Source organism: Mustela lutreola, chromosome 2 (genome assembly GCF_030435805.1).
Source record: "Mustela lutreola isolate mMusLut2 chromosome 2, mMusLut2.pri, whole genome shotgun sequence".
NCBI lineage: Eukaryota > Metazoa > Chordata > Mammalia > Carnivora > Mustelidae > Mustela > Mustela lutreola.
Window position 1 is genome coordinate 21,082,887 of NC_081291.1, and position 27,204 is coordinate 21,110,090.

General features: G+C 46.7%; 1 protein-coding gene across 6 annotated transcripts in view; it reads left to right on the forward strand.

Annotated features, from left to right (window-relative positions):
• Nucleotides 1-24,899, forward strand: part of RAD54L2 (RAD54 like 2) — a 115,566-nt gene extending 90,667 nt beyond the window's left edge. For all 6 annotated transcript variants that reach the window (XM_059161032.1, XM_059161035.1, XM_059161033.1 and 3 more), the window contains 14 exons: nucleotides 251-447; nucleotides 1,548-1,890; nucleotides 2,578-2,755; nucleotides 4,019-4,270; nucleotides 4,491-4,609; nucleotides 6,154-6,272; nucleotides 8,061-8,160; nucleotides 8,930-9,135; nucleotides 9,752-9,924; nucleotides 10,411-10,607; nucleotides 13,436-13,635; nucleotides 14,735-14,824; nucleotides 17,469-17,561; nucleotides 19,022-24,899. In XM_059161032.1, coding sequence (XP_059017015.1) covers nucleotides 251-447; nucleotides 1,548-1,890; nucleotides 2,578-2,755; nucleotides 4,019-4,270; nucleotides 4,491-4,609; nucleotides 6,154-6,272; nucleotides 8,061-8,160; nucleotides 8,930-9,135; nucleotides 9,752-9,924; nucleotides 10,411-10,607; nucleotides 13,436-13,635; nucleotides 14,735-14,824; nucleotides 17,469-17,561; nucleotides 19,022-20,016 — 3,262 coding nt within the window. In that variant the 3' untranslated portion in view covers nucleotides 20,017-24,899. The remainder of the gene's footprint in view (nucleotides 1-250; nucleotides 448-1,547; nucleotides 1,891-2,577; nucleotides 2,756-4,018; nucleotides 4,271-4,490; nucleotides 4,610-6,153; nucleotides 6,273-8,060; nucleotides 8,161-8,929; nucleotides 9,136-9,751; nucleotides 9,925-10,410; nucleotides 10,608-13,435; nucleotides 13,636-14,734; nucleotides 14,825-17,468; nucleotides 17,562-19,021) is intronic.
• Nucleotides 24,900-27,204: the final 2,305 nt, after the last annotated feature.

Genomic DNA, 27,204 nt, shown 5'->3' on the forward strand with positions numbered 1-27,204 from the left:
CCACCCATGCATCCCAGGAGTTGTCGCTTTTGCTTGTCTTGTGCCATTGCATTTCTGTTTTTCTGCTGTCATTGGTGACCCAGTCTATCCTCAGTGACATGAACATCTCTGGGATACTAGAAAAGTCCTTGGGCAACTGGCTGACCATTGCAATGCTGCCATTGCATGTACATCAACATGGCTCTGATTATGAGCAGTTCTTCTGGGGAACAGTGGAAGCAGTAATTTTTTTCTCTGTTCACTCTTGCAGGACAATGGCAGCTCGTGCTAAAGTGATGGCTGATTGGGTGTCAGAGGGTGGGGTGCTGCTGATGGGGTACGAAATGTACAGACTCCTCACCCTGAAGAAATCCTTTGCCACAGGTAGATCGAAGAAAACCAAGAAACGTTCTCACCCGGTCATCATTGATCTGGATGAGGAAGACCGACAGCAGGAGTTTCGGAGAGGTGGGAACCTGTCCCTGGGGTGCGCTTAGTGCTTAGTGGGTAGCGTTTCAGGAAGAAGAAATAGTGTTTGTAATAGCACCAAGTCACATTTGAAGATTATCGATGAATTGTATTGTCATGAGCCAGAATTCCTGGTCCCTGAGATAGGTGGGGTGGCCTCCACTGGCTCTCAGAAGCTGCTGCTTCCCTTGCCTGCTGTGGAATTCTGGGTGGGCCATGCACAGGCTGGCTCAGGGAGACTCTCCTGCCCATTTGGCTCTGTTTCTCTGACAGAGTAGTTGGGAGAGTGCTGGTCCCCCTCGCCTCATCCTAAAGGTGTTCTGAGATAGCATCAAGAAAATATTTATACAGTATTTAAATCACTAGCATACAGAGTATTAATAATATTATGAATTTATAAAAGAATTTATCTCCATTTTTTTAGTGAAAGCCATTCTCATAGTTGTAGTTCTATTCTCTCTTCTAAGGGGTTTTTGCCCATTTGAGACAAAAAGGGTTTTTTTTAGGTTCAGAGGCTATTGCATTTTACAGGTCTCTTCATCTGTAGATTATGTTTGTTCTAGGTTTCCTTCTGTGGTAGAGCTGGTATGAATTTGCCATTTAGCAGTGACTGGCAGGTAACTCCAGGAAGATTCTTTTCTTTAGCTAACTCCCCACCAGCCAGCCTGCAGATGGTTTCACGACGCTGACAAGGGTGAGGGCTGACCGCAGTGTCTGGATGATTACCATCAGTCTCACCTAGACCCATTTGTAATCCTAGTCTGGTACTCTGTAAAGTCACGCTCTCTGCCACTCAGTTGGCATAAGCCCTAGGAAGGCAAGGTGTTTTACCTTTAGCCTAACAGAAAAAAAGAAAAAAATAAGAAAAGGAAAGAGGGAAAAGAAGTATTTACGGCAAGAGTCATCAGTCCAGGTTAACAAGTCACACCAAATGTGCAGGAGCCTGGATGGTTGGCTCCCTTTCACTAATGGGGGCTGACTCTTGCTTTCCTGCTTCCTTCATTTCTTCTGTCTCCTCCAGGGTGCACCCTTACTTCTCATATTGTTGACTAAGAGCAGGCCCTCTCACCCTCTGACTCCGGATCCTCTTCCCTCCCTAGAGTTTGAGAAGGCCTTATGCCGCCCTGGCCCTGATGTGGTGATTTGTGACGAGGGGCACCGCATCAAAAACTGCCAGGCCAGCACCTCACAGGCCCTGAAGAACATTCGATCTCGCCGTCGGGTGGTGCTGACTGGGTACCCCCTGCAGAACAACCTCATTGAGTACTGGTGCATGGTGGACTTTGTGCGCCCAGACTTCCTCGGCACCCGGCAGGAGTTCAGCAACATGTTTGAGCGCCCCATCCTAAACGGACAGTGTATTGACAGCACGCCTCAGGATGTCCGCCTGATGCGCTACCGGAGCCATGTCTTGCACAGCCTTCTGGAGGGGTTCGTGCAGAGGTGAGCTGTCCCTAGGGCTCTGTCTTCTGAATCCTCCGAGAGATCATGTGTAATGGGAACATGGAGCTGTCCCAAAGGGGGACTATTACAGCAAGAGGGTCCCTTTCTAGTGGGTGATAGTAAAACTTTCCTTTTAGTGAATAGCTTTTCCTGAATAGCACATAAATGATGGATATCTGCTGTTTCAGTCCTCTGAAAGTTTGGCCTAGAAGTGCCTCACTCAGAAGTTAATCTTTGAAATTTCTAGAGATACCTGCCTCACTTGCTGAGAAGCAAAAGAGAGCTAGCCTTCTGCTGACTTGGCAGAAGCATAGAAGTGCTGCTTCTCAGCAGCATGGCCTCACCAGTTTCAGCATCTTGGTAGATATAGTTAGGGTAGTCTAAAGCAGTCTCCTTGTTTTTCCTTATTAATATGGCATTTGTGTAGAAAGCTGAGAGAAATAGCCCTGAATCCGGGTAGGAACCTGAAGTTCCCTGTCTTTGCCACCCAGTCCTCTTTGCTCTAATTCTTATCCTTAAAATGAGTTTCCTCTGATGGTCATTAAACCAATCCTCATTATTGCAAGGCTGCTGTGAATGTGAAGATCCCCAAGAGGAGGTGGGGCAGAAACGCAGAGTTCTCTTGTTTCCCTGCACTGACCCATCCTGGCCACAGAGGCTTGACAGGTCTGATCCCTGCCTTTGTAGGAGAGGCCACACTGTGCTGAAGATTCATCTCCCTGCCAAGGAAGAAAACGTGATCCTGGTGCGGCTCTCAAAGATACAGAGAGATTTGTACACACAGTTCATGGACCGTTTCCGAGACTGTGGTAGCAGTGGCTGGCTGGGACTGAACCCCCTTAAGGCTTTTTGTGTGTGCTGCAAGGTATGTTGAGACCTTAGAGAATGCTGACATACAGATGAAGGATGCACATGGTCCCAAGGGAGTTATTCCTGCTGGGAGTCCTTGATAAAGGAAGAATAAAGTGAGAGGGGCCACCCTTGGTTGTCTGCATGGGAGCATGGGGGAGCCCAAAGAGAGATTGGTGGTGTGTGCTGCTCGGTTCCTGGGGGGGGGGCCACCCATAGCCTAGGATGTAAATGGTGCTCCTTGCGGTTGGGCAATTCATTTGTACAAATTGTTTTACTGAATTTGAGAAATCCTTTCTCACTGATTTTTTCCCCCTTGGGAAAAAAGGGATAATGGAAGAACATTGTAGGGCATTTTGACTGCTAACGTAATCAAGATTCAAGATACATATAGCTTAGACAAGTTTTTGGGGTACCCTCTGTTTGATTCTGTGTTTAATGAGATTGAGATCTCTTTCATCCTAGTAATGCTTGAGATGGTTTGGGGACAGAAGGGCCCAGGTATCTTTAGCACAAAGCTCCATGAACAGGTGGATGAACCCTGACTTGTCTTTAGTATGTGCTCCCTGTTGCCTAATGAGGGACCTGTTTCTTTGACAGCTCTCAGCCGACCTGTTGGGTATTATTCCCGATTGACCACTGCTTTAATAAGTCAGCTGAAGGTGTGTGTCAGGGGACAGATGGGATTTCAAAATGGTTTTTTTTTTTTTTTTTGTAGCCACAGTCCTAGACCAGGGCCAGGAAGCTACAGCAGACATGGTCTTTGAGGATACTACAGTGCCAACATGCCCTTCCTATTACCCACCCCCACCCCCACCCCTCCGGCCCCCTGCACCCCAGGAATTCTCAACTCCTGCCAGGAATAGTCCCTGAAATGACTTCTGGTTGGTCATCTGTAAGTCAGATACCTTTGTCCATAGGGAGAGATTAGTCTTGTTTCGTATAGTAGTTGGCTGTAGCTGTGCAAAACAGGAACATTATTCTTATTTAAAAAGGAAAGCAAGGCTTTTGACACAACCTTTCTGATTGTGTACCAAATATATGGGCATGTCCATTGGTAGGAACTCTTGCACTCGTGTTAAATGGCAATCACGGTTGGTTAGTTAAAATGAATGTGTAGGCTCTTTGGCTATGAGGGGGTTGGAGATACTTTGATTTTTGGTGTGACAGTGTATGCTGTGGGAGGTGTGTATTTGAGCGAGTGTGCATTTCCAGACTCTTGGAATACCCTTAGATTGTTCTCTGCCCTGTGCCACTTCTCCTTTAACTTGAACCTCAGATCTGGAATCACCCGGATGTGCTGTATGAAGCCCTTCAGAAGGAGAGTCTGGCCAATGAGCAGGACCTAGATGTGGAAGAGCTTGGCTCAGCGGGAACTAGTGCTCGCTGCTCATCACAGGGAACAAAAGGCAAGGGGGAGGATAGCACCTTGGCCTCCTCAGTGGGAGAGGCAACGAACAGCAAGTTCCTACAGGGGGTTGGCTTCAACCCTTTCCAGGAGCGAGGCAACAACATTGTCACGTATGAATGGGTGAGTCAAGCAGATCCGTCTGCTCATAAACCACTGCTGAGAAGGGATGGTATGAATCCTCTGTGGGGAAAGGGTGGGGGTTGCTCAATGTACTGTTCTGCCAAGGTCTCTGAAGGGAATTATAAAGGTTGTCCACATACTTCTTCTTTGGGAGGAATGAATTTTATTTCTAATGTTCTGGCATGGATGTGCTCTAAGCTGCCTCATTTCTCTCTTGCAGGCCAAGGACCTTTTGACTAATTACCAGACTGGGGTCTTAGAGAACTCTCCCAAGATGGTACTGCTTTTCCACCTGATTGAGGAAAGTGTGAAGCTTGGGGACAAGATTCTTGTGTTCAGGTAGGAAGAGAAATTCTTCTATGACATCATATATCTATAGTAGAGTGATATAATCCCTACAGAGTGAGACCATCACCACAGCTCCTCTTCACCTTTTTTGTCTTCCTGCTTCTACAGCCCAGTGCTGCTTATGAGGACCTTCTTGAATTTCATCTCTTTCTTGGAGTTTATTTTGTCTAATTTGATTTCTCTGCAGAGAACAATTTAAAACACTAGGCTGACATTGGAGGTCAAATTATGTCCCAGGTCAGATCTGGCCTTTGGCCTGCCTGAGAGCTAGTTTTTACTTTTTTTTTTAATTTTTTAAGATTTTATTTATTTATTTTAGATAGATAGTGTGTGTAAGCAAACTGGGTGGGAGTGGGGGCAGCCAGAGGGGGAGGGAGAGGGACAGACAGCCTCCCCACTGAGCATGGAGCCCAATGTGGGGCTCAATCTCATGACCCTGAGATAATGACCTGAGCCAAAATCAAGAGTCAGACATTAAACCAACTGAGCACCCCTAGTTTTTACATTTTTAAAGTGTTTTTAAAAAGAAGAAGAAGAAGAATATTTGACAGACTCTCTGTGGTCTGAGAAGCCTAAAAATATTTACTCTCTGGCCCTTTATAGAAAACATTGATTTCTTGTCTAATCTGCTTTGGTCTTTCCCCAGCCTTGATTTATTTTTTTTAATTAAAAATTTTTGTGGAGGCACCTGGCTGACTCAGTCAGTAGAGCATGTAGTTCTTACTTTCAGGATCATGAGTTCAAGCTCCACATTTGGCATGTAGCTTACTTTAAAAAAAAAAAAAAAATTACTTATTTACTTGTTTATGTATGTATATATGTATTTTTATGCTTTGTGTATAAGGTCAGATAAGTAAAATGATCTGTTCCAGAGTCATATTCTCAGTCTGGCCAGAACTTTGATGTCCGTCAAGGCGTGCCTCCTCAGGGAAACAGAAATCAAGTCGATTGTTTGTTGTTGTTCTGATTAGATTATACTCCAATGAGAGCTGAATGGCAGCAGCCTGGCTTGGCAGCCTCGCAGAGTGAGGGTTTCCATGGGTGACACACTTTGAGAGGATAGCAGTGATTCTACGTGGGGGGAGAGTCTAGTGTTTCACTGGTTTCAAGTATCACTTCTGAGGAGACTGCCTCTCTATATAATGTGAAAGCAGCCAAGTGATTTCTGTTTCCTTAGTAAGACTGGTAATATTGATTGTGGCTTATAATTAGATCTAATGTATATTCATGCTATGTTAGTTTTTAATGTTGATGTTATTTGTTACTATGCACTGAGGTAAACCCCAGAATTTTCCAACTGAGGAAGTAACAGGGTAGCAGATTTAGTGGGCTGGTGACAATAAGTGTGTAGATGACTCTGCTCCCATTCTGAGATAGGGAGAATACCCTTGGTGGTTCTTTGTGGGGTTGCCTCTCATGGGGTGCAGATTCTGGGAACTCCCACTGTCTGAAGGCTGCAGATGATTTTAAGCCTATTGGGGAACAAGACTCCGTTGGGTCTGGGAGCCTTCTGAACCAAATGTTGTCCCTTCCAGCCAGAGCCTTTCCACCTTGGCTCTCATTGAAGAGTTCCTAGGGAAACGAGAAGTGCCCTGTCTACCTGGTGCTGATGGGCAAGGAGTACAGAAGTGGGTACGAAACGTCAGCTACTTCCGTGAGTTCATTGCTGCTTTGTTGCTGGAATCTTGGCAGGGTCTGCTTAAGGTTTCTCTTTAATTCTCCACCTTTTTATTTTCTCTTCTGTTCTCCATCAAATGCATAGGAGTAGCTGAAGTAGCCAAGGAGCAGGGAGATATTGAGAGCAAGCTGCTGTGTGTGAGGCACTGTACTAGGGGCTGCAGAGCTTGGGCAAGATAGGGGGAGAGCTGAGAAGTAGAAGGCATAAACCTTGTCTTCATCTGACAATTCCAGGACAAATACAAAGTAGCACTGGTTGAGAGCTAAAAGGTTCTAAGGAGAAGGGAATCATTGTGGAGAAGATGGTTGGAGAAGGCTTCCTGGAGGAGGTGAAACTTGCAGTAGACTTGCAGAGATGGGGAGAATCTGAGTTAGTGTGGCCCAAAGGTCATTCTAGGAAGAAGGAGCAGAGTGAGTATAAGTTAGCTCAGATCACACATTCTCTATAGTGGAGATGGTGCCCCTAAAGAGGTGAAAATTAGTTCTGAGGGAACAAAATTTTTTTTTTAACTTTCCAAAGTATAGAGCACAAATAGGCATGCAGTAAATATATAGAGTGTATCTGTGGTATTTAAAATTTCGTAAGGGACACGTTCATTGGGGAAAGAATGTATAAAAAGGCTCTTTAAGGGGACAATAATGAAAAACAAAAGTTGAGAAATACTAACCTCAGGTACTTACTGTCCAGATATTGACATTTGGGCCAGATAATTCCTTTTTGTCAGGGGGCTGTCCTGTGCACTCACTGTAGGATGTTTAGCAGCGTCCCTGGTCTCTACTCATTAGGTGGCAGTTGCTTCTAGTGATAACACCTAGTGATACCAACCAAAGACCTCTCTTCACATTGCCAGATCTCCCCTGTGGGGTGGGAGGGCAAGGAAATCACCCTTGTTGGGAAGCACTGGCCTAATGGTAGTATTTAGAGAACAGAGGGGCAGGGGGTGGTAGGAAGACCCCCCAGCACAGGGTCTAACCCACAACCTTGTGATGACTGTAGGCTTGCTTAGTGAGTTGATATGCTGAGCAGTGCTCGGAAATTTTGGGAACTCGGGTTGGGAAGGTAGGTTAGGTGCCATTTGAAGAGCTTCTAGTACCAAGCAATTAAACTAAGACTTCCTAAACAGTAGCAGTCCAGTTCTCCATGTTCCATCTCCTTAGCTTCGCCCATTTCTCTCTTTTCCCTGACAAGTGTAGCCTCCTCCTCTCTTATTCATGCTGCTTCTTAACTGAAGGTTACTTTTTCTTCTTTCTTTGAGCTTCCGTCTTTTCAACCATATACCCCATCCCACTGCTCCAGATCTATTCCTTTTAATGTCTCCTTAGAGCAAGTTCTTAATCTTAAGAGCTTGTAACAATGCAAATTCCTGATGGAGGGATAGCATCCATATCAAAACAGAACTCTTGGTCCTTCGGCACTCACCAGGATTTATAGGACTGAGGCAGAGAGGTCACCCTGAGCCAGTGTTTACCAAGCTTCCCTATTTAGGGTGATTCTTATGCACCCAGAAGTCTATGAACCTTGGCCTTAGAATTGACCTAAGATACTAAAGGGAACAACATAGTTTATAATCCTTGTTGCACATGGGCATATTTTTAAATTTTAAGAATCTGGGTCTCATGGTAGACCCATAGAATGTCCAAGGGAGTGGAATCTGAGTATTGAGTCTATTTCTTTCTTTTTTTTTTAAAACACATTTGCCCAATGATTTTGCTATGTACCCCTGCTCTCATCTGTCCATTTTTTGTGGTTTTCCTTCTCTCCTAGGGCTAGATGGTAGCACCCCTGCCTTTGAGAGGGAGCGGCTCATTAATCAGTTCAATGATCCCAGCAACCTCACCACCTGGTTGTTCCTTCTGTCTACAAGGTGAGTGGATCCTAAGAGGGGAGATCAGAGGATTGTGTTCAGGGTAGTTGGCCACATAGGCAGATACCCAAAGGTTCATCCAAGTTCTGTCAGAAGAGATCTGCTCAGGTATGTGACTTGTTTTTGAGGTCAGGGAGGAGACCCAAAAGGAAGTTGTGTTAGTAGGGTAATTATGATAGTGTCATGAAGTTCTTTGAGACCTTCACTAACAATGGTCATAATTAGCTTTTCTTTCAGGAGTGTTCTGAGTCTTGGATGATGTGATTAATGTGAAAGTGCTTTAAAAAGTGGAAAGTGAGAAAAAAAGGGGGGAGGCAGTGTAATGTAACTGTAAAAGACTGATGGCGTTCTTTTTCTCATGCCAAGCAGCTTGAAGGTTGTGCTGTATTCTGCCATCACAATGCCCTTGATGGGTATGAACTGTCACTTTTCAAGGCTGGTAGACTAAACATACCAGAAACATCTGCTTGTAGGCGTCTCCCTTCAGGTGACATTATTCTGGGGCCAGGATGCAGAAGCCTCAACCATTACAGAGTAGTGGAGAGTGGGTTTTCTTTCTGAACTGGTAGACACTTCTTTGTTGGATTTTTCAGGTCATATTGTTCAGTGCTTAAAGAATGTACTATTCATCAGCAGGACAGTAGAATCTTCCATTATGTTGTGCTTAGGACAAAGGAGATAATATTGGGGCAGGAATCACAGAGTGAAACCAATTTAAAAACTGTCTTTAAAACTAAAAGTTCTGTGATTGTTGGCTTGTGTTTTAAAGGGCCGGGTGCTTAGGTGTGAATCTGATCGGTGCCAACCGAGTGGTGGTATTTGATGCTTCCTGGAACCCTTGCCATGATGCCCAGGCAGTATGTCGGGTATACCGTTATGGCCAGAAAAAGCCCTGTCACATTTATCGCCTTGTGGCTGATTTCACCCTTGAAAAGAAGATCTATGACCGTCAGATTTCCAAGCAGGGCATGTCAGGTGGGGCATCTTTTAGGCTCAATACTATCCTTATTTTTTAAATTATTTTTTAAAAGATTTTATTTATCAGAGAGAGAGAAGGAGAGAGCATAAGCAGGGAGAGTGGCAGGCAGAGGGAGAAGCAGTCTCCCTACTGAGCAAGGAACCTAATGTGGAACTTGATCCCAGGACCCTGGGATCATGACCTGAGTTGAAGACAGACACTTAACCAACTGAGCCGCCCAGGAGTTCTGATACTATCCTATTGTATCAGTGGTGGGAGGAGAGGGGCAGGTTGTGGGAACACAGGTAGTTTTTGAATCACAGAAAGTCAGTGGTTCCTCCCATCCCATTGCAGTTTAAATAATTGCTTTAAGAGTGGACTGACCTCAACTTGTTGAGGGCAGGTGTAATTAAAAGAACTGAGCTAGGTGTGTAGGTTTCTTACTGATATTTCCATTTGACCAGGGTCTAAGACCTGGGCTTTGACTTTTCAAATATGGGATGGCCTGAGATGGTTTAGATACTAGTGACAATTAAGCCAGCCACAACCTCTCTTCTCTCCCAGTATTTGTTGCTGTGCTTTTAGGGTCTTCTCCGCCATGTAGTAACTTTCTCCGTGTCTTCTCCCTTCCAGATCGAGTGGTAGATGATCTTAATCCAATGCTGAACTTTACCCGGAAGGAGGTGGAGAACCTGCTGCACTTTGTTGAGAAGGAGCCAGCTCCCCAAGCATCCTTGAACATAAAGGGGATCAAGGAACCAGTCCTGCAACTTGCCTGTCTGAAGTACCCTCACCTCATCACCAAGGTAAGAACCCGGAGGGAGTCTTATCTGGCAGACCTGTTTCCTTCATCTGAGGTTTTTTTTTTTCATGCAGAGGACTTGAACTCAGCTGATTCTTCTCCTTACCCCATGTAGTCCCCCAGCCACCTATTCCCACCCCAGTCTTGTCCTTGGAGTGCTCAGCTCAGCCATGTGGAGTAATTTGGCCAGTGTGAGTTTTTCCTAGCAGAAAGAAGGGGTGAAATTCTAGAAATGTATTCTGTTAATTCTCTGAACTCTCCCATCCTTTTGATACAGAAGGCAGACTTGGGTTTTGTAAAGGTGTGGCTGGGTTAGAGTTGTGAATTACACTCTTGACAAAGAGACAGTAAACCTGCCTGTGTGTCTGTGAGCAGGCTGTTGGCAATTGCTAGAGATAGCCCTTTGTTGTTGTCAGAGGAAGCTTCATTATATATCAGTCATGTTGGCACAAAGACTGGTAATTAAATCAACATCCTCCTGTGTCCCTAGGAGCCTTTTGAGCATGAGTCATTGCTCCTTAACCGAAAGGATCACAAGCTGACCAAGGCTGAGAAAAAAGCAGCAAAGAAAAGCTATGAGGAAGACAAGCGAACATCCGTCCCCTACACCCGCCCGTCATATGCTCAGTATTACCCCGCCAGTGACCAGAGCCTGACCAGCATCCCTGCTTTCAGTCAGAGAAACTGGTGAGTCCCTGAAAGGGGAGGAAGGTCTGCTACTGGGCCAGACCCAAACCTTTTGGCTGGTTCTGTTTTTAAACAAAGGGAGAGCCTGCAACTCGCTCATTGGCTCTTGTGAACTGACAGGTTTTGCTCTTGGATGAGGTGCCAAAGCAGTTCGGCAGCCTTGGTGTTTTAAGTAGTGGCTCTGGCTGGAAGAGTGAGCCACTGGCCTTGTGACTCAGAAGAGTCTTTCTGGACTCCTGGAGAAGGTGCAGATTCCTAAGACACAGAGGCCCAACCCTCCCACACAGCTGCCTTCATATCCATACTGCTTTGGTCATAGATCTTGCTTAAGCAGTGAAGTTCAAGGGTGAAGGGCAGGTCTTTTGTGAGTCTTGGATTGCAGTCAAGAAATTCTCCTGCTCTTAATGGGATTTCATTTTGTGGTTGTGCCTCGATCCTGAGGAAAAAAATCTTTTTCTTTCTTGAGTACAACTTTTAGAACTGTTGAGAGTATGAACACATTGGAAGTCAGTTGCTGAGTGAAGAGAGAAGCTCTTTGTAAGAAATTAAAAAACCACCATCTATGTTTAATTTTTTTTTTTTTTTTTTCATTTCAAGACAAAGTACCTCGTAAGCCTTACCAGATTAGCCACTTGATTGAGCGGTTTGTTTAAAAACTTTTTTATTATCTTGAATTAAAGATGATTATATTATTTGAGGGGAATAGATTTAAAACTGTTTTCTTTCTTTCTTTCTTTTTTAAAAGATTATTTATTTATTAGAGAGTGAGCAGAGTATGTTAAGAGCATGAATGGGGGCGAGGGGCAGAGAGAGAGGAAGAATCAGGCTCCTGGCTAAGCAGGGAGCCCCATGGTGGGGCTTGATCCCAGGACCCTAGAATCATGACCTGAGCCAAAGGCAGACGCTCAACAGACTGAGCCACCCAGGTGCCCTCAAACTTTTATTCTTATGAAGATTCCATGTTTTAAAAAAAAAAACTTGACAAATGAGATTCTTTTTTTTTTTTTTTAAGATTTTATTTATTTGACAGACAGAGATCACAAGTAGGCAGAGAGGCAGGCAGATAGAGAGTGAGAGAAGGAAGCAGGCTCCCTGCTGAGCAGAGAGCCCGACGTGGGACTCGATCCCAGGACCCTGAGATCATGACCTGAGCCGAAGGCAGTGGCTTAACCCACTGAGCCACCCAGGCGCCCCGACAAATGAGATTCTAAAGGAACTGAAACCATGTAAATTTTATGGAAGACTTCCAATATTTGATGAGTAAATTTGCTGCTGCTTATGTACAAGGTGCTCTCCAGAAAACGTTACTCTCTTTGAAAACCTTCCGACTTTATTTCTGTGTCATTTTCTAGGATACTGTTGCCTGGGAATGTTCTCCTTTCTTGTACTCCACCCCTTTTATTCTCTTTTCTGGCCTTTCCCATGTAACAGCAGGAATGGACAAAGCATGAACCCAGTGGGAGAAACGCCACGTTGCGGGAAGATGTGACAAATGGGCTGGTCTTTTGAGGCAATGTCAGCTCCTTTTCTGGCCCAGCTCTGGCCCTGTGGGAGGCACTAGCCTCTCACAGGGCTTGATGAGCCATACTATGATCCTGCTGATTCCTCATCCTGTCTGGGTGTATATGAGGAGGGTTTCCTTCCCAATTTTCCTTGCTTCAGCTCCTCCAGAGTAGGGGGCTTGGGCTAGGTTCCTGTTATCCTGACTTTCACCCTGATTTGACTTTGGATCCTGGAAAGAGTCCCACTGACATCGGACCAGAGCCCCTAGCTCCTGCAAAGCCACCCTGGGCACATTGAGGAATTGGGACCCAGATGTGGTAAACTTGCTGTGCTGTGTGGCCTGTCTGGGAATGTGGGAATTCAGACAGGGGCCATAGGTGCCTGTAGCAACTTCAGAGCAACATTCTTGAGTTAGGTAAGGAAGAATATGCCAGTTCAAGGAGGTTCTCCCCCAAAACTAAAGACCAAAGGCACAAAACTTCAAAAAGCTTATAGACAGGGTCTTAATATCAAAAAAATCTTAAATCAGGAGTAGCTTTCTCAAGGTATCAACTTCCAGTTGAAAAGAAGGTGGAGAGTGAGGAGTGCGTCACTGGCCATGGGGTAGCATTTTGGCACGCTGGCATAAGACATGCACAGCCAGTGCTCAGGCTGGCCATGGCCGTGTACTATTCAGATGCCTGGATCTGTGAACAGCTTTTTGGTGGCCACTGCTTTTGTGGTAGTCATGACTTAGAGGGGCACTTTGGACACAGGAGCCCATGAAAGGAGAGAGAGAGAGAGAGAACTGTCTGCATTATTTATTGAAACTTGAGGTTCCAGAGAGTAAAGATGGTTGAAGTTGGGCAGATGCTCCCTCAAGATCACCTGAATGTGTGGCATCACGTGGCCCTTTCCCTTGGGAAAGTGGGAAAATTCCATCCATTTGTCTTAGCTTGGCATACACTGTGCTTTGAAGAACTTTTCCTCCCTTATTGCATCTTTACCTCTTCCTAACTTCCCTCCAAGGACTAATTCCTAATGTACATAAACAGTCTAAATTCTAAAGGAGCAAATGTCACCTCACATCTCTAAAAAGGTATTATTCCACCAACATCTTTTTCTTATTAGATTCTGAGAGGCTTTATCCCTTGCTGCCATTTGGTCTTGGTCCTGCCCCTAGTCTCCTTTTGAATTGGCCATACTCTGCAGATTCTTTGATCCTTCTCAGGAGCGAGTGAGGCTACAGAATGGGGGTATCTGGAGAAGTTCTGCAGCCTTTGCAGAAAGGTAAGTAAGGGCCATTCTGCCAAATTCTCTTAGGTATGTGTGTTCTTTTCTCACAGGCAGCCAACACTGAAGAGTGATGAGAAGCCTGTGGCCAGTGTTCGCCCTGTGCAGTCCACCCCCATCCCCATGATGCCCCGGCATGTCCCACTGGGAGGCAGTGTAAGCTCTGCCTCCAGTACAAATCCAGCTATGAACTTCCCGATCAACTACCTGCAGCGTGCGGGGGTCCTTGTGCAGAAGGTGGTCACCACAACAGGTTGGGAACTCCTAGGTTCTCTTCCAGGGCTGTCTGTCCCTTTACTTTTTTCTTTCAGGAAGTGTTTAATAAACACCTTTTGTATTCTAGGCCTTACTACATTAGCACTATGGGTAAAAACAGAGAAGATAGTCCTTGATCTTGAGGAATTTGCATTCTAATGGAATATCTTAAGAATTATAACACAGTACTGGGTTTTCTTAAATGTGATGTGTGGGATAGACTCTGAGCATGGCAGAGATTGTGGAAATGTCACTGGGACATAGGGTTAGTCTGAGAGAGGTGTGCGTGTGTTGAGTCCTGCCTAACTATAGGGTCAGCTGTGTATAAAGGATGACTGTCAACCTCCCTACTTAACTAGGAGACCTGAATGTCACTTGCTCCCTTGTTGGTGAGCTTGATATGGGTTGAGCATGGTGAGCCTGTGGTAGGAGACTAGCAGCCTGTCTATCTCTGCGATTGGTTCTGTGATTCAGGGTAATTGGGAAGGAAAGCATTTTCTGGAGCTGTTTCATCATATTATCTAGAAATATTCATGGTACATTAATTTTAATAAAAATATCTTATTTTTTGAATATGAAAATAATGTGTGTCCATTGTAAAATCATTGTGAAATGGGAAAAAAACAAAAAGAGAGCCTCTTGAGAGACGACTTCTCTGCTGATTCTTGAACATACTTTTTACTCTTCAGTTAGGTGTGAAGCAATGCTAGCAACAACGAGAATGAGGCTACTTTGGGAGCCTAAAGTGATGTGGAGCAAAGGGATGCAGATAGCTTAGGGAGGAGGAAAATAAGCAAACGTAGAAATAACCATGTGAACTAGAACTTTCTCCACACTAAAACTATGTGAGTTTTTAATTAAATCAGAGGAAATTGATCAGAAAGATAATTGGATTTCTAAAGAGTTTCTTGTTTTCCGAGTATTCTTTGCCGTACAACTGTGAGAGACGCCTTGCTTGCCTCGTCCTCCTTGGTTCAGACCTCCGCTCCCCTGAGAGGCTTTAGGGAAGTCACTGAGGAACAGGCGTGGATGTGGACTTTGCATCTTCTTTCCCTCTCAGTCAGGTCATCTAAATCTGAGGTCTTTGTCTTCACTAGATATTGTTATTCCTGGACTCAACAGTTCCACAGATGTACAGGCAAGAATTAATGCTGGTGAGAGCATCCATATCATCCGTGGGACAAAAGGTGAGAGCCTGACTAAGATGCCCATCCTCTACCTTTGGTTCAGTGTGGGGCCGGGAAGCAGAAGATACACATATGGCTTCAGCTGGAGGAAGGATAAGAGTTCTCCTATAAAAATGTCACATGTGGGAGAAGCATGAGAAGAAGACATTTCTAGGTGCTTAGCAGAGTTGGAGTGGGCCCAAAAGAGATTTGTCAGTGACTTAAAAGGAGAGAGTTGGGGTCCCTGTGTTCCCATATTTTACCATTGTTTTTATAGAGAATCTTTTTTTTTTTTTTAAGATTTTATTTATTTGACAGAGATCACAAGTAGACAGAGAGGCAGGCAGAGAGAGAGAGAGGGAAGCAAGCTCCCCGCTGAGCAGAGAGCCCGATGCGGGCCTTGATCCCAGGACCCTGAGATCATGACCTGAGCCAAAGGCAGCGGCTTAACCCACTGAGCCACCCAGGCGCCCTTTATAGAGAATCTTGAGGTGGGTTTGGATAGATGCTATGTTTTATGTCACTCTCAGCCTGTTGATAGTGGTGCTATCAGCTAGAAGTCCCTCACCACTCACCTAGCAATTGTGGCAAGCCTCCACAGACATTTGCCAGAGCCACTGTCATAGCTGGACTGGCACATGTGGTTCTTACTATGATTGCAAGATGTTACCTCAATAGCAGCCATCAGTGAACTTTGAAAAAACAGGGTTAATATTACTCATCACAGATCCTAGAGGGTACACAGCACCCCAGGGCCACACAGTGAGGTCATGGGTAAAGAGAGATTGTGGGTGAGAAGACCTGGGTCTATGTTAGAGTCCAGAAGTTGGGGTGGTTAGAGGTATGTGGGTTTACTCTTTATTGGTGAATTTAAAACATAAGAGTGGGAATTAGGGCATGGGAAGGGAAAAGCAGGGTCACTCGAGGTTCAGTTTTCTGGATTATTCTGGCATTTCTGAAAGGGGAACTTCATGGATGGGGACATCCTGGTTCCTTATCTAGTTGTTCAGCTAGTAGCTGTGTCATACAGGTGGTTTGTTTATTCGAGATAGATTACCTTGACCATCAAAAGCTTAATTTCTAGCACTTGAACTACACACAGGGACACCAGAAGTGGAGGGAGGGAGCTGTGGAATGGATTATAAACTAATGTGTATGTTAGTGTGTCATCTTACCCACTTGCTCAGAGTGGGGTTGAGATCTCCCAACTAGGAAGTACATTGGGAAGATGAATTAGTACATGTGTGTTACAAGACATATTTTGAGTGTGGTAGTTTAAGATTTATTTATTTATTTTAGAGAGGGGTAGGGGAGGAGCAGAGGGATATGGGTAGAGTCCATAAGTCCATAAGTCCTAAGCAGACTGCCTGCTGACTGTGGAGCCCAGTGCAGGGCTCAATCCCATGACCCTGAGATCACGACCTGAGCCAAAACCAAGAGTTGGATGCTTAACCAACTGTACCAACCAGGTGGCCCTTGAGTGTAGTAATTTAAAAAGCCTGCTGCCTCTGGCCTCCTTACAGAGGGAGATGAGATTGCTGGAATGAGAATTATGGACCATCTGGTCCAGATGTAATTGTCATCTGTAATTGTCAGGATGTAATCTGAGCCTATCATTCATATCATCCTTTACTGTATGAGGCTCCCTGAGGTTCTTTATTCAGCAAGGAGCTTTCACCCTAGCCTCTTTTGGGTCAAAGGTACATTCAGGCTCTGGGAAAAGATGCCATGAAGCACATGACACACAGAGAAGATTATACCCAGCCCCCTTACTAGGCTCTTCCTAGCCTAGAGCATGGGTCAGCAAACTATGGCCCATGGTCCAAATCCTGCCTGCTTCCTGTTTCTCTACCTGTGAGCTAAGCATGGGTTATACATTTTTAATTGGTTAAAAATAATAATAATAATAATAATATTTTGTAGAACCTGAAAATTATATGAAATTAACATTTCAATGTCCATAAATAAAGATCTTTCGAGCACAGCTGCCCCCCCATTTTCATTATAGTAACAGAGTTGAGTGGTTGTAACACTTTGGCCCACAAGGCAAAAATATTTACTAATTGGCCTTTAAGAAAATGTTTGTTGACTTCTGACCTGGAGGCAGCCCTGACCTTCCAGGAGATTGATCAAAAGATGGAGAAGGTAGTTTAGTATCCTGTGGGAATAGAAGGCTTTTCTTGAGTTATTCCTACCAAGGGAGAAGAGGGTGTTGAGGCAATGAGGCTCTTTCCCCTCAGATCAAGAGGAAGACCCCTCAGATCAAGAGAGTACTTCGCCCAAAACCAAGGCAGCCAACTGCTGTCTGTGCTAGCTACCCCTTTATTTCCTCCATGTCATTAACCTTTCATGGTATTTTCTGGCATCATTTTCTGTCTGTCCCCTCCAGAGGCTGAGCTCCATGAGACAGGGCCCTTTTCTGTCTTGTGTTCTTCAGCGTCTAGGACAATGCCTCATACATGGTAGTTGTGCCGTGTTTGTGGAATGAATGAATAATATTGGGGCCACAGCTCAGCCACTCCACTTATCATTTCAGGGTTCTTGAGAGAGGGTGTGAGACCTAATTTTATAGCTTTTTCCCAGCCCATGGTGCCTAGCTCTGGACTTTCCCAGAGTTGGTTGATTGCATGTTGGCTCCTAGCAGTCTTCCTCCTATTTCTTCTAGGGACGTACATCCGCACCAGTGACGGGCGGATCTTTGCTGTCCGGGCAACAGGCAAACCGAAGGTCCCGGAAGATGGTCGGATGGCTGCCTCAGGTACAGTGGCTTCTACTTTCTGTTGACCTGCACAGCACTTTTGGTTTGGTTTGGTTTGGTTTGGTTTGTAATTACTTTATTTTTGTTTGTAATTACTTTATTTTTATGTTTTTTAAGATTTTATTTATGTATTTGACAGACTGAGATCACAAGTGGGCAGAGAGTCAGGCAGAGAGAGTGGGGGAAGCAGGCTCCCCAATGAGCAGAGAGCCCAATGTGGGGCTCGATTCCAGGACCCTGAGAACATGACCAGAGCTGAAGGCAGAGGCTTTAATCCACTGAGCCACCCATGTGCCCCTGTAATTACTTTATTTTTTGAATAATGTGTACATGGTTCACAATTCAAAAGGCATAAGAGGAGTAAAGTGAAAGGCATGTTATCTCTCTGCCTCCAAAACCCCCAGTCATCTAGTGCTCCTTTCTGGTAGTGCTGCTCTCATTTGCTTTTTTTCAGAGATACATCACACACATAGAGGAATGTGTGTGCACACCTGTGTGTATCTGAGTCTCTGTGTTAAATATATATACATAACTTTTCTCTATATATATATTTTTAGATTTATTTATTTACTTAAGAGAGAGGGAGCAGGTCAAAGAGTGTGCGTGTGGCACATTAACAACGTAAGGAGGTCCAACCAGGTTCCCTTCTACAGGAGTGGCTCTCATCTATCCTGTCATATGAGCACTACCCTGCTCTTGTTTCCGACTTTTATTACAGCAATTTCCACACCTACAGACAAGTTGAAAGAGCAGCACCTATGTACCCCACATCTAGATCCAGTGATTGTCACTGTTCTCATAAACTTTCTTCTGTCTCTCCCTTCCTCTTACTGGAACTATTTGGAAGTTGAAGATGTCATGTCATTTTACCTTTAAGTACTTCAGCACACATCTCCTAAGAGTAAGGACATTCTCTTCCTAGCCAAAATATCATTATCACACTAAAACAAAAGTTTACACCATTATCACACTAAAAGTACTACCTAGTATCCAGGCCATATCGCAGCTTGTCCCAGTCGTCTTCCAGGGCTGTGGATTTGGTTTTGTTTTTAAACTAGGGTGGACTGCTGTTTAAACTTAATTTTCCTTTTGTCTCCCATCCTGGTCACTGGTTGTCTCTGTCCCTTCTCAGAAGGAGTCCAGCTCGTTATAAGAATGACCTATTAGCATTTGATATTCGTTATCTCCTAGGATTCACCTTGGTTGAGTTTCACAGATTGGGTAACTGGGGTGCAGAGTTACACATCTTATTTCCTAGATCAAAGGATTTCTTTCTTTGTGACTGGGAAAAGCTGACTGGAGGATGTTGTTTGGACATCAGATTCTTTGAATTTGGGGAATCACAGGACAAGATTTTTTGTTTGTTTTGATTTTTTTTTTTTTTTAAATGGAATCTTTCCTATACCCTCCTTATCTCCCTGGCCATTCTGATTCTCAGTTACCTACATTTTACTCCCCAGGTTCCCAGGGGCCTTCTCTCGAATCCACAAGCAATGGCAGACACAGTGCCTCATCACCCAAAGCCCCCGACCCTGAGGGGCTGGCCAGGCCCGTCTCTCCAGACAGCCCAGAGATCATCAGTGAGCTCCAGCAGTATGCAGATGTGGCTGCCGCGAGGGAATCCCAACAGAGCTCCCCAAGCTCCAATGCTGCCCTGCCTGGCCCCCCGGCCCAACTTGTGGACAGCAGTGCTGTTCCTGGGACAGCTCTTGGGACTGAGCCTCGACATGGGGGTCATTGCCTCAATAGTTCCCTCTTAGTGACCGGCCAGCCCTGTGGTGACAGGAACCCGGTGTTGGACTTACGGGGCCATAAGCGGAAGTTGGCCACACCACCTGCTGCCCAGGAGTCAGCCCGCCGGCGGTCCAGGAAGGGCCACCTGCCAGCCCCCGTGCAGCCGTATGAACACGGGTATCCAGTTTCTGGCGGGTTTGCCATGCCACCCGTCTCCTTAAATCATAACCTCACCGCTCCCTTCACCTCCCAGGCTGGGGAGAACTCCTTGTTTATGGGCAGTACCCCCTCCTACTACCAGCTGTCCAACTTGCTGGCAGATGCCCGCCTGGTGTTTCCAGTGACTACTGACCCTCTGGTGCCAGCAGGCCCTGTCAGTTCCTCTTCCACGGCTACCTCAGTCACTGCCAGCAACCCCACCTTCATGCTCAACCCCTCTGTTCCAGGGATACTACCCAGCTACTCACTCCCATTCTCACAGCCACTCCTGTCCGAGCCGAGGATGTTCGCGCCTTTTCCTTCCCCTGTCTTACCCAGCAACCTTTCACGGGGCATGTCTGTCTACCCAGGCTACATGTCCCCACATGCAGGCTACCCAGCTGGCGGCCTCCTCCGGTCCCAGGTGCCTCCATTTGACTCTCACGAGGTTGCTGAGGTGGGGTTCAGCTCCAATGATGATGAGGATAAGGACGATGATGTGATAGAGGTCACTGGGAAATAGCTGGGGAGCCCCTCTCCACCTCACTTGGGGTCCCCGGCAGGTTGCCCACCAAGCTGAAAGGCAGCAATCTGGGCTTTCTGAGAATAGGGCACTTGGCAGGAGGGAAAAGGAAGAGGACAAAGAAAGGTGGTTGACCACAATGGCAGGGCTCTGTTGCTATTTAACAAAAGAGGAGAAGGAAAAAAAAAAGCCAACAGAGCAGCAATAGCAGGAAATCAGGGACCCAAAACAGGAATGGAGGGGCAGGGCAGCCTGCCTCTCTTCCTACCTGCCTTGCTTATGCTGTGTGCTTGCTTGCTTGCCTGCCATCTGAGTGTAGAAGCTCACATCCCATTTCTGTCTTTGGGAACATTCTCTCCCAAGAGAGCTGCCTTACTGGGTGACTTAGCTTGGCCTAGAGAGGGGAGGGGAGGGAAGAAGGATTAAGTGAAGGAGGGTGGGCAGGGAGAGCAGATTGAGATTTCATGTGAAATGGAGTCCTTTTAGGGACAGGAAAGAAGCAAACCAGGTATGTATGTTTGTGTGCGTGTGTGTGTATGTGTTTATGTCTATATGTGTATGTAACAGAGCAGGGGTGGTGGTGGGAGGGGAGGGTGGGAGAGACGAAGGGGGAAACTAAAAAATGAATTTATCATTTTTTAAATGGAAATTGGTGTGTGGTGGTTCATGGCAACTATTAGTATGAACATCGTGTTGAGCCCAGGAGAAGAGCCATGGAACGCTTAAATTTCCTTCTAGTTGGGTGAGGAGAAGGCCCAGCTAATCCAAGTCCCTGGTCTTTATAGCCACATCTATTTTGGAATTTGGGGGAAATTAGGAGAGAAAATGGGCATTACCAATCTCTGTGTCTTTCCCCAGTGGTTGTCTCTGAGCAGATCTCCCTTCACAGGGTGTGAGATTTGTGTGCAGAGGCTGGGATGGGCATACTGCGGTGTGTGAGCAAGAAGCCATGGAGTGTGACCAGAATAGACCTTCACAAGGATGGAACTGAGCCCCCACCTGCCTGTCCTTGTGGCCTTGCCTTTCCTTTGCTTCCCTGCTAGAAAGCTCCATGTTAATTTATTTTTTATGGGCAATTATTTATTATTTGGACTTTCCATGTGTCTTGTTTTTGGGGGGGGGTGTGGATTTGGGCACGGTAGGAGCTAGGAAGGGCAGTGTTAAGATTCCCCCAGACCCCATAGGGGTAAGTAAATCCCAGGTAGATGGTGAATTGACCAAGGAAAGAGAGTTAGGCTTGACCAAAGTTTACACTAAAGGACTATGTTTTCGGGAAACGGCCTCTCAGGAAGATCAGAGAATCTTGTGACTGGATAGTTAGTGGGGGGTGAGACTCATTCCACAGAGATTGAAACTTGGGATCATGGAGTTTGCTACTGGGAAGTCAGTGACCCCAGATTTGGCGCTGTGTCCTCCTGGGATGACCTTAGAGGCAGGCCCTCTGTACTGAATAGTGAAGCTGTGCATACGTAGGTGACTGCTGGGTTGGAAGAATAGACTATTGATTTCTTGCTGGGAAATGTTTTGGCCTCCCCAGCCTATCAGATGATCATTATGGGATGGGTGTCTGTTATCTCTGTCCTCTTTGAAGGAACACGGGGCAGCCCTTCCTCTGTAGGAGCCTTAAGTCTGACTTTTGTCTGAAAAAATACATCAGTCGTTCTGGGTCTCCTCTTTCTTGTTGCCAGTGGCAGGGGAGGGGGCATCTAGTCTTTAAGCATAAACACTGGCTGTCTTCCTATTGACTCTTTTTTCCCTCCTGTCACCAAGACTTTGCTAGGCAGTTGTTTATGATGAACAAACCTGTCTGGCTTTAGAGTTTTGCCACCTATTCATGGGTCCTTCCTCACTGAGCAGCTGCTGCACCTGCCTCTTACCAACCTCGGGGGCAACTTAGCCAGGTCCCTCATAGTAGCTGCTTCTGCAACCCTTCTGACCAGCCCGTTTCCATTGTTGGAGGGCTTTAGCACATTCTGAGGTATTGTCCTCAGAGAAGAGACAAAGAAATGGCTGATGGGGCTGCATGCGTGTGTTTGTGTGTGTGTGTGTGTGTGCACGCGCGTGCGCACGCGCGCGTTTGTGTGCTGTCTGCTTGCACCAAAAGTGGAACTTATGGAGCTTTCACTCTCTGTTTTCATAGGTACCCTATCAGACACTTAACTCTCCTACTCATAGAAGCCTTAGATCTACAATTTAGCTATGCAAATTATTTTAATAATTTTAAAATAGCAGTTGCAACCAGTGCTTTTTCTTCCCGATGCATCCCAAGAATGGATGCTGAAGGGACTCAGTTGGAGTGAGCTCTCAGGTTTGAGACTGGTGCAGTAGGAGAGAGCTAGCCTGGATCTCTGATTTGCAGAGCACACTCACAACCTGGGCTACAAATGATAGCCTCTAAGGCCCTGGTATACTAGGATCCCAGAGACTGTGTGTGTGTGTGTGTGTGTGTGTGTGTGTGTGGTAGGGATGGAGGAGTATGTCTGTGTTCACCTCTAAAGAAGTCCTAGCAGTAGGCGCTGAGAATCTGGAAACTGTCAGCAAGGGATTGAAACCAGTTACTGGAAGGATGGGCCTTTGAAAGTACCAGGAAGTGAATGGGTATTCTGAGAGGCAGTATATACGTGTTCTCTACTCACTGATTCCAGGGGCTGGGTCTTGCTTCAGGTCAGAAGAGGCAATAGTTTTGGGAGGCTGAGTTGGCTAGAGAAGGCTTTCTTTAATATGTGCAGCTTATATTGTATAGGGGGTATGGGGTGGGATCATGGGAACTTGAAATGCTACTAGTTTCATGCTGTAGGTTTTTGTTTTTTAATCTGCTATCTCTCTATGTTTGGTGGTAGGCAAGTGTGCATGCACACTAAATATGTGTGTGAGGGAAGCAGGAAATGTCTCAGAGCCTTAGAACCATGTTTTACAGCCTCCTTGAGCAGAAACACTTGATGGTGGCTTCCACCTACCATCCAGGCCTGAGTGAGGGAAGGGTGGTATATGGGGGGGAGGGGTAAGAGGAGGGGTCAGCAGATTAGGCCCCTCAGCATTTTCCCTCACCATTGTCTTCCATAGGATGTTTTCAAGGGGCTCTCAAGCCCCACCCATCTGGTTTAGCCTAAATCCTCATGCTAGGGAATATAGTACTGCATAATGATTCAGGATTACCATTTGTAATGATACTCGGTTTCTTTTTCTTAGTATTGTTGTGGGTAAAAATTGAGCCAGAGACAAAGTAGCCATTTCAGTAAGAAAGTAAGTGAACCATGTTGGATCAGATCATTGGATATCTACCAGATCCTCACCCCCTTCAAGTTGTGCTTCTTGAGCATCTCTTTTTGGTCCTTGGAACTCTCTTCCCTAGGAATTAGTGTGTGGTATCTCTCTGTATACTTGTGATTCACAACTAAATATGAAATTCCCTTCTCCAGTGTGTTAAGCAAATTGCTGGGGTAAAGTTTTGCTGATAGGTTGAAACACTCAACCATACTTTAGCAGTCTGGGTGAGACTGTCGCTCCCAAAGCTGTCAACAGAGCAAGGCCCTCTGTCTCAGTCAGTTCAATACTGGCATTGCTTTGGATCTGAGTCCTCATCCCATGGGGAATGTCTGGTGGGGGGAGGGGAGTTTACATTCCTTATTCCTAGTGTTCCTGGCCATGACCCCCTTTCTCCCACTTCCCAATTTCCTGTGATTCCTCAGAAAACTGGTCTCCCTTCTGAGCCATGGCCTGTGCACCCAGCTAAGTCATTTTCCCCACAGTAAGCCGCCTCTGAAAGAAGAGCTCTGCCCCTCAACGGACCCCCCCCCCCCCCCCCCCGCAGCAGACTTTCTGACCCTCCTCTGACTTCTACCCAGGAAATCTGCACCTCGAGACCTGAGAATGTTGCGCTGTCAGTCACCTGCAGACTCTGTCCCCTTCTATTGACTCTTCTGCCCTTTGTGTTCCGATGTGACCCCTTCATGTCTCTTTTGTGCCACTAGCTTGGCCCTAGGCCTTTTATGAATACCCAAGTCTTAACGATGAACTTCCCAAGCAGGCAGTGTCCAACTTCTTCATTTTTCAGGGACCTGAGTCTGCCCCTTTCCTCTCACAGGTTGGTTGGATATAGTCATCTATTGCATTGGGAAGAGGTAGCCAGGTAGGCTGCAGAGTCTAGTGCAGAGGGCTGGAGGAGATTTGGGTACTCTGTTACCACTACTGGGATGATATTCAGAAGAGGGGACCTCATACTGTGACCTGACCCAGGACCCTCCTCTGGAAGAGAGCTCAGCCCAGGTGTGTGTGCACTTGTGTGTGTGTGTGCATGTGTGTGTGTGCGTCTGCACATGCAAGATAGAGTGTGCACTCATGCACACGGGTGTAAACTGTTATCTGGTTGTGTTACTCAGGGTGGGCTGGGGACTCACGGGAAAAAATCCCCTCAGCCTGCCCAAGACTGATTTTTTTTCCTGTACCCTCTCCAGAAGGGTCAGGGGAAGAGGGTCCAGGTGGGTTGAGGGGGTCGCAATGGATAACCACTAAAGGCCACACTGCTGCCGGGAGGAGTGGGGGGATATGAAATGGCCCCAGGGACCTGGCACCTGGCTTTGGTTTTCCGTCTTCTTTCCTCAGGACGCCCCCTGAGGCCCGGGACCTGCTGCGCCTGGCTTTGAGGAGCATCTGTGGCTGGGTGCTCCAGCTGCTGGTGTGATCATGGGCTTCCCTCCTCTCTCAACAGGGCAGGTGCTCCTGCCCCAGAGACTGGGCAACTGGCTGTTTCTATGACGTATTTATTTTTACTTGTGTTTCATGTCACTTTTTTAAAAAAGCAAACAGAACAATTGTAAGTCAGTATAACTGCCTATCAGTTTTCTTTATTTCTCTTTTTGTAAAATAAAATTTAAACTCAAGAAGGCAGTGTTTTTTGATCAAGGAATTGTCTGAACAACTGTTCAGCTGGGTGGTGAAAAGGATATAACTTAGAGTATAGTGGGCATTGAGATGACACAGGGTGGGTAGGGTGGGGTTAGGGGGGGAGGAATAGAGGGTAAACTGCTGACAGGCTTTGTTGCGGTGGTGTTCGCTAGGCTTTTTCTGCCTTTGCTCACCTGAAGAAGAACGCATTTCCAGGCTCTAGAGGAAACAGTGAAACAGACTCAGAGTGGCCTGAGGCTAGATGGTCCGTAATCATGGCAAGTTCTGCTGGGGCACCCCTAACCAGACTGGGGATTGGGTGCAGCATCAGTGCCTTTCAGCAGGTGGGAGATGGCTGGTAGCAGGATCTGCAGACCATCTTACAATGCATAGTCCTCCACCCTTTGTCATCTGAGTTAGTGGGTCTAACCACAGCCTCACAGAGAACTATCCAGGCTTTGGAATATGAGGAGGAAGGGAAGGTGGGGGTAGTCTACCCTTTGTCTTTCCGAGTTTGGTCCCTGTAAGGCAAGGAGCCCTAGGGAATCAGTCTCTGGAAGTTTACTGAGCGAGAATTAAAGAGGCTCTGGGGGTTTCTTGGACAGAAAAAAGGAGGAGACTAAGGCCAAGTCTGGGCTCATAAGAGAATATATGCTCTTGGGGGTTGGGAGTGCACTGCGTGTTGGGCAGATGGCAGAACAGGTCTTACTAAATTCAAGAGGGATGAGGAACGCCTCTTTTGGCAGCTTGTTTTGGCTGCTGCCTCCTGGTGGCTAGCAGAGGTCTTGCAGAGGTCTTGCAGAGATCCCTGCCAAGGGTTGGGAAGGGTGGCTTATGGCCAGCCGCCTCAGTCATAGGCAGACTCTCCACAGCAGAGGTGGTGAAGCTACTAAGGCACCCCCTGAATTCTGATGCAGGCCTCTGGAATTCCCAACCAGCCTGAAGGAAGTGGTTTCCTGGGAGAAACTCCTCAGATTCTGAGAAACAGGAAAAAGGACCAGCCAAACACTGTGGGCAGAAGCTGTCTGGTCTCTGAACCACGAACTGGCCCTTATCTCATAGGAAATGTTTCCAAGTATATATATAGCCCACTTGCCTGGAGCACCTGAAGGGTCTGATCATGTATTTGATATTCATAAGCAGAAGAACTGCCACGACCCTGCCAACCCAGCCCTGAGTTCCTGTGAGTTTCTGCCAGTGTTTGCCCAGAGAGCTGAGGACAGGCTTGGCCCAATGGATGAGGGTCATCATTTCCTGCCTGTGGAAGGAACTGTGTGAAGTAGTGGGAAAGGAAGCCAGGATTACGAGCGCCTCTGTGTGCCCCATCTGCACTTTGCTAATGCAGTAGTGGAGTCCACGCTAAGACGATTCCCCTTCTAAATACATGTCCTCTCTGTCAGGAGCACCAAGGTAGCTCTTGGCCTAGCTGGTCTTGCAGCCAAACTCAGGAGCACAGCTGTCCCCGGGGCCTCTCAGGAGGGCAAAGTTAGATCCTTAGGGCTCTGGAAGAGTACTTTGTAGGTCCTCAGAAATATGAGCTGAAGATTCAACCTATGTTCAAGGGGCTTACACTTCACGGGAAAGTTTCCTAATATACCTTAAGCTAGATGGGCAGTCCAGTCTCACCCATGAGCCTGGAGGGGGGCGATTCTTGGTGAGCTCCAAGAGGACGAGGCTTTGGTTTTGTTTACTCAGTATCCCCAGCCTCTAGAACTATCCTTGCAGGGATTAGTAAATGTTGGGTGGATGAATGACCACTCCTCCTGTGCTCTGGTTGGGGGTGGGGTGGAGTGTTGGAGACGTGACCGGCATTTGCGCTGTTCCAAAGGTTGGATCCATCCATTCGCTTCTTCCCTGAGTCCAAGTTGGGCGTCGGTTTTCTCAGTTGTAAAAGGGGGACAAGTGGCCCTGCCTTGCTGAGTTCCCAGGTCTCTGGGGAAGAAGCTTCAGTGAGAGAAAGTGGCAAGACGAAGGGTGGTACAGATACATGCCAGGGGCTGATACTGCTGCGCTGAACTTCCCAAGCCTCTTCAAACGCTCCACTCCGGCGAGGGTTTCCTTGGAACCCAGCCTGGCTTTCCGCTGTGGGCGACCAAGTTGACTTGCCTCCGCCTCCCTCTGCTGGGACCGGGTAAGTTTGTGAGAGGCAGGAAGGTGCTCAGTGGGCTCCGCCCCTGACGGCTGGGGGTGTGCGTGTGGCTGGGAGTCACTTGGGCGCCGCTCGTTGCCATGGAGACCGGGCGGGGCAGTCCTCCGCCCTCCGGGTCCCGCGCGCACGCGCCCACGGCCACGGCCACGTCCCGC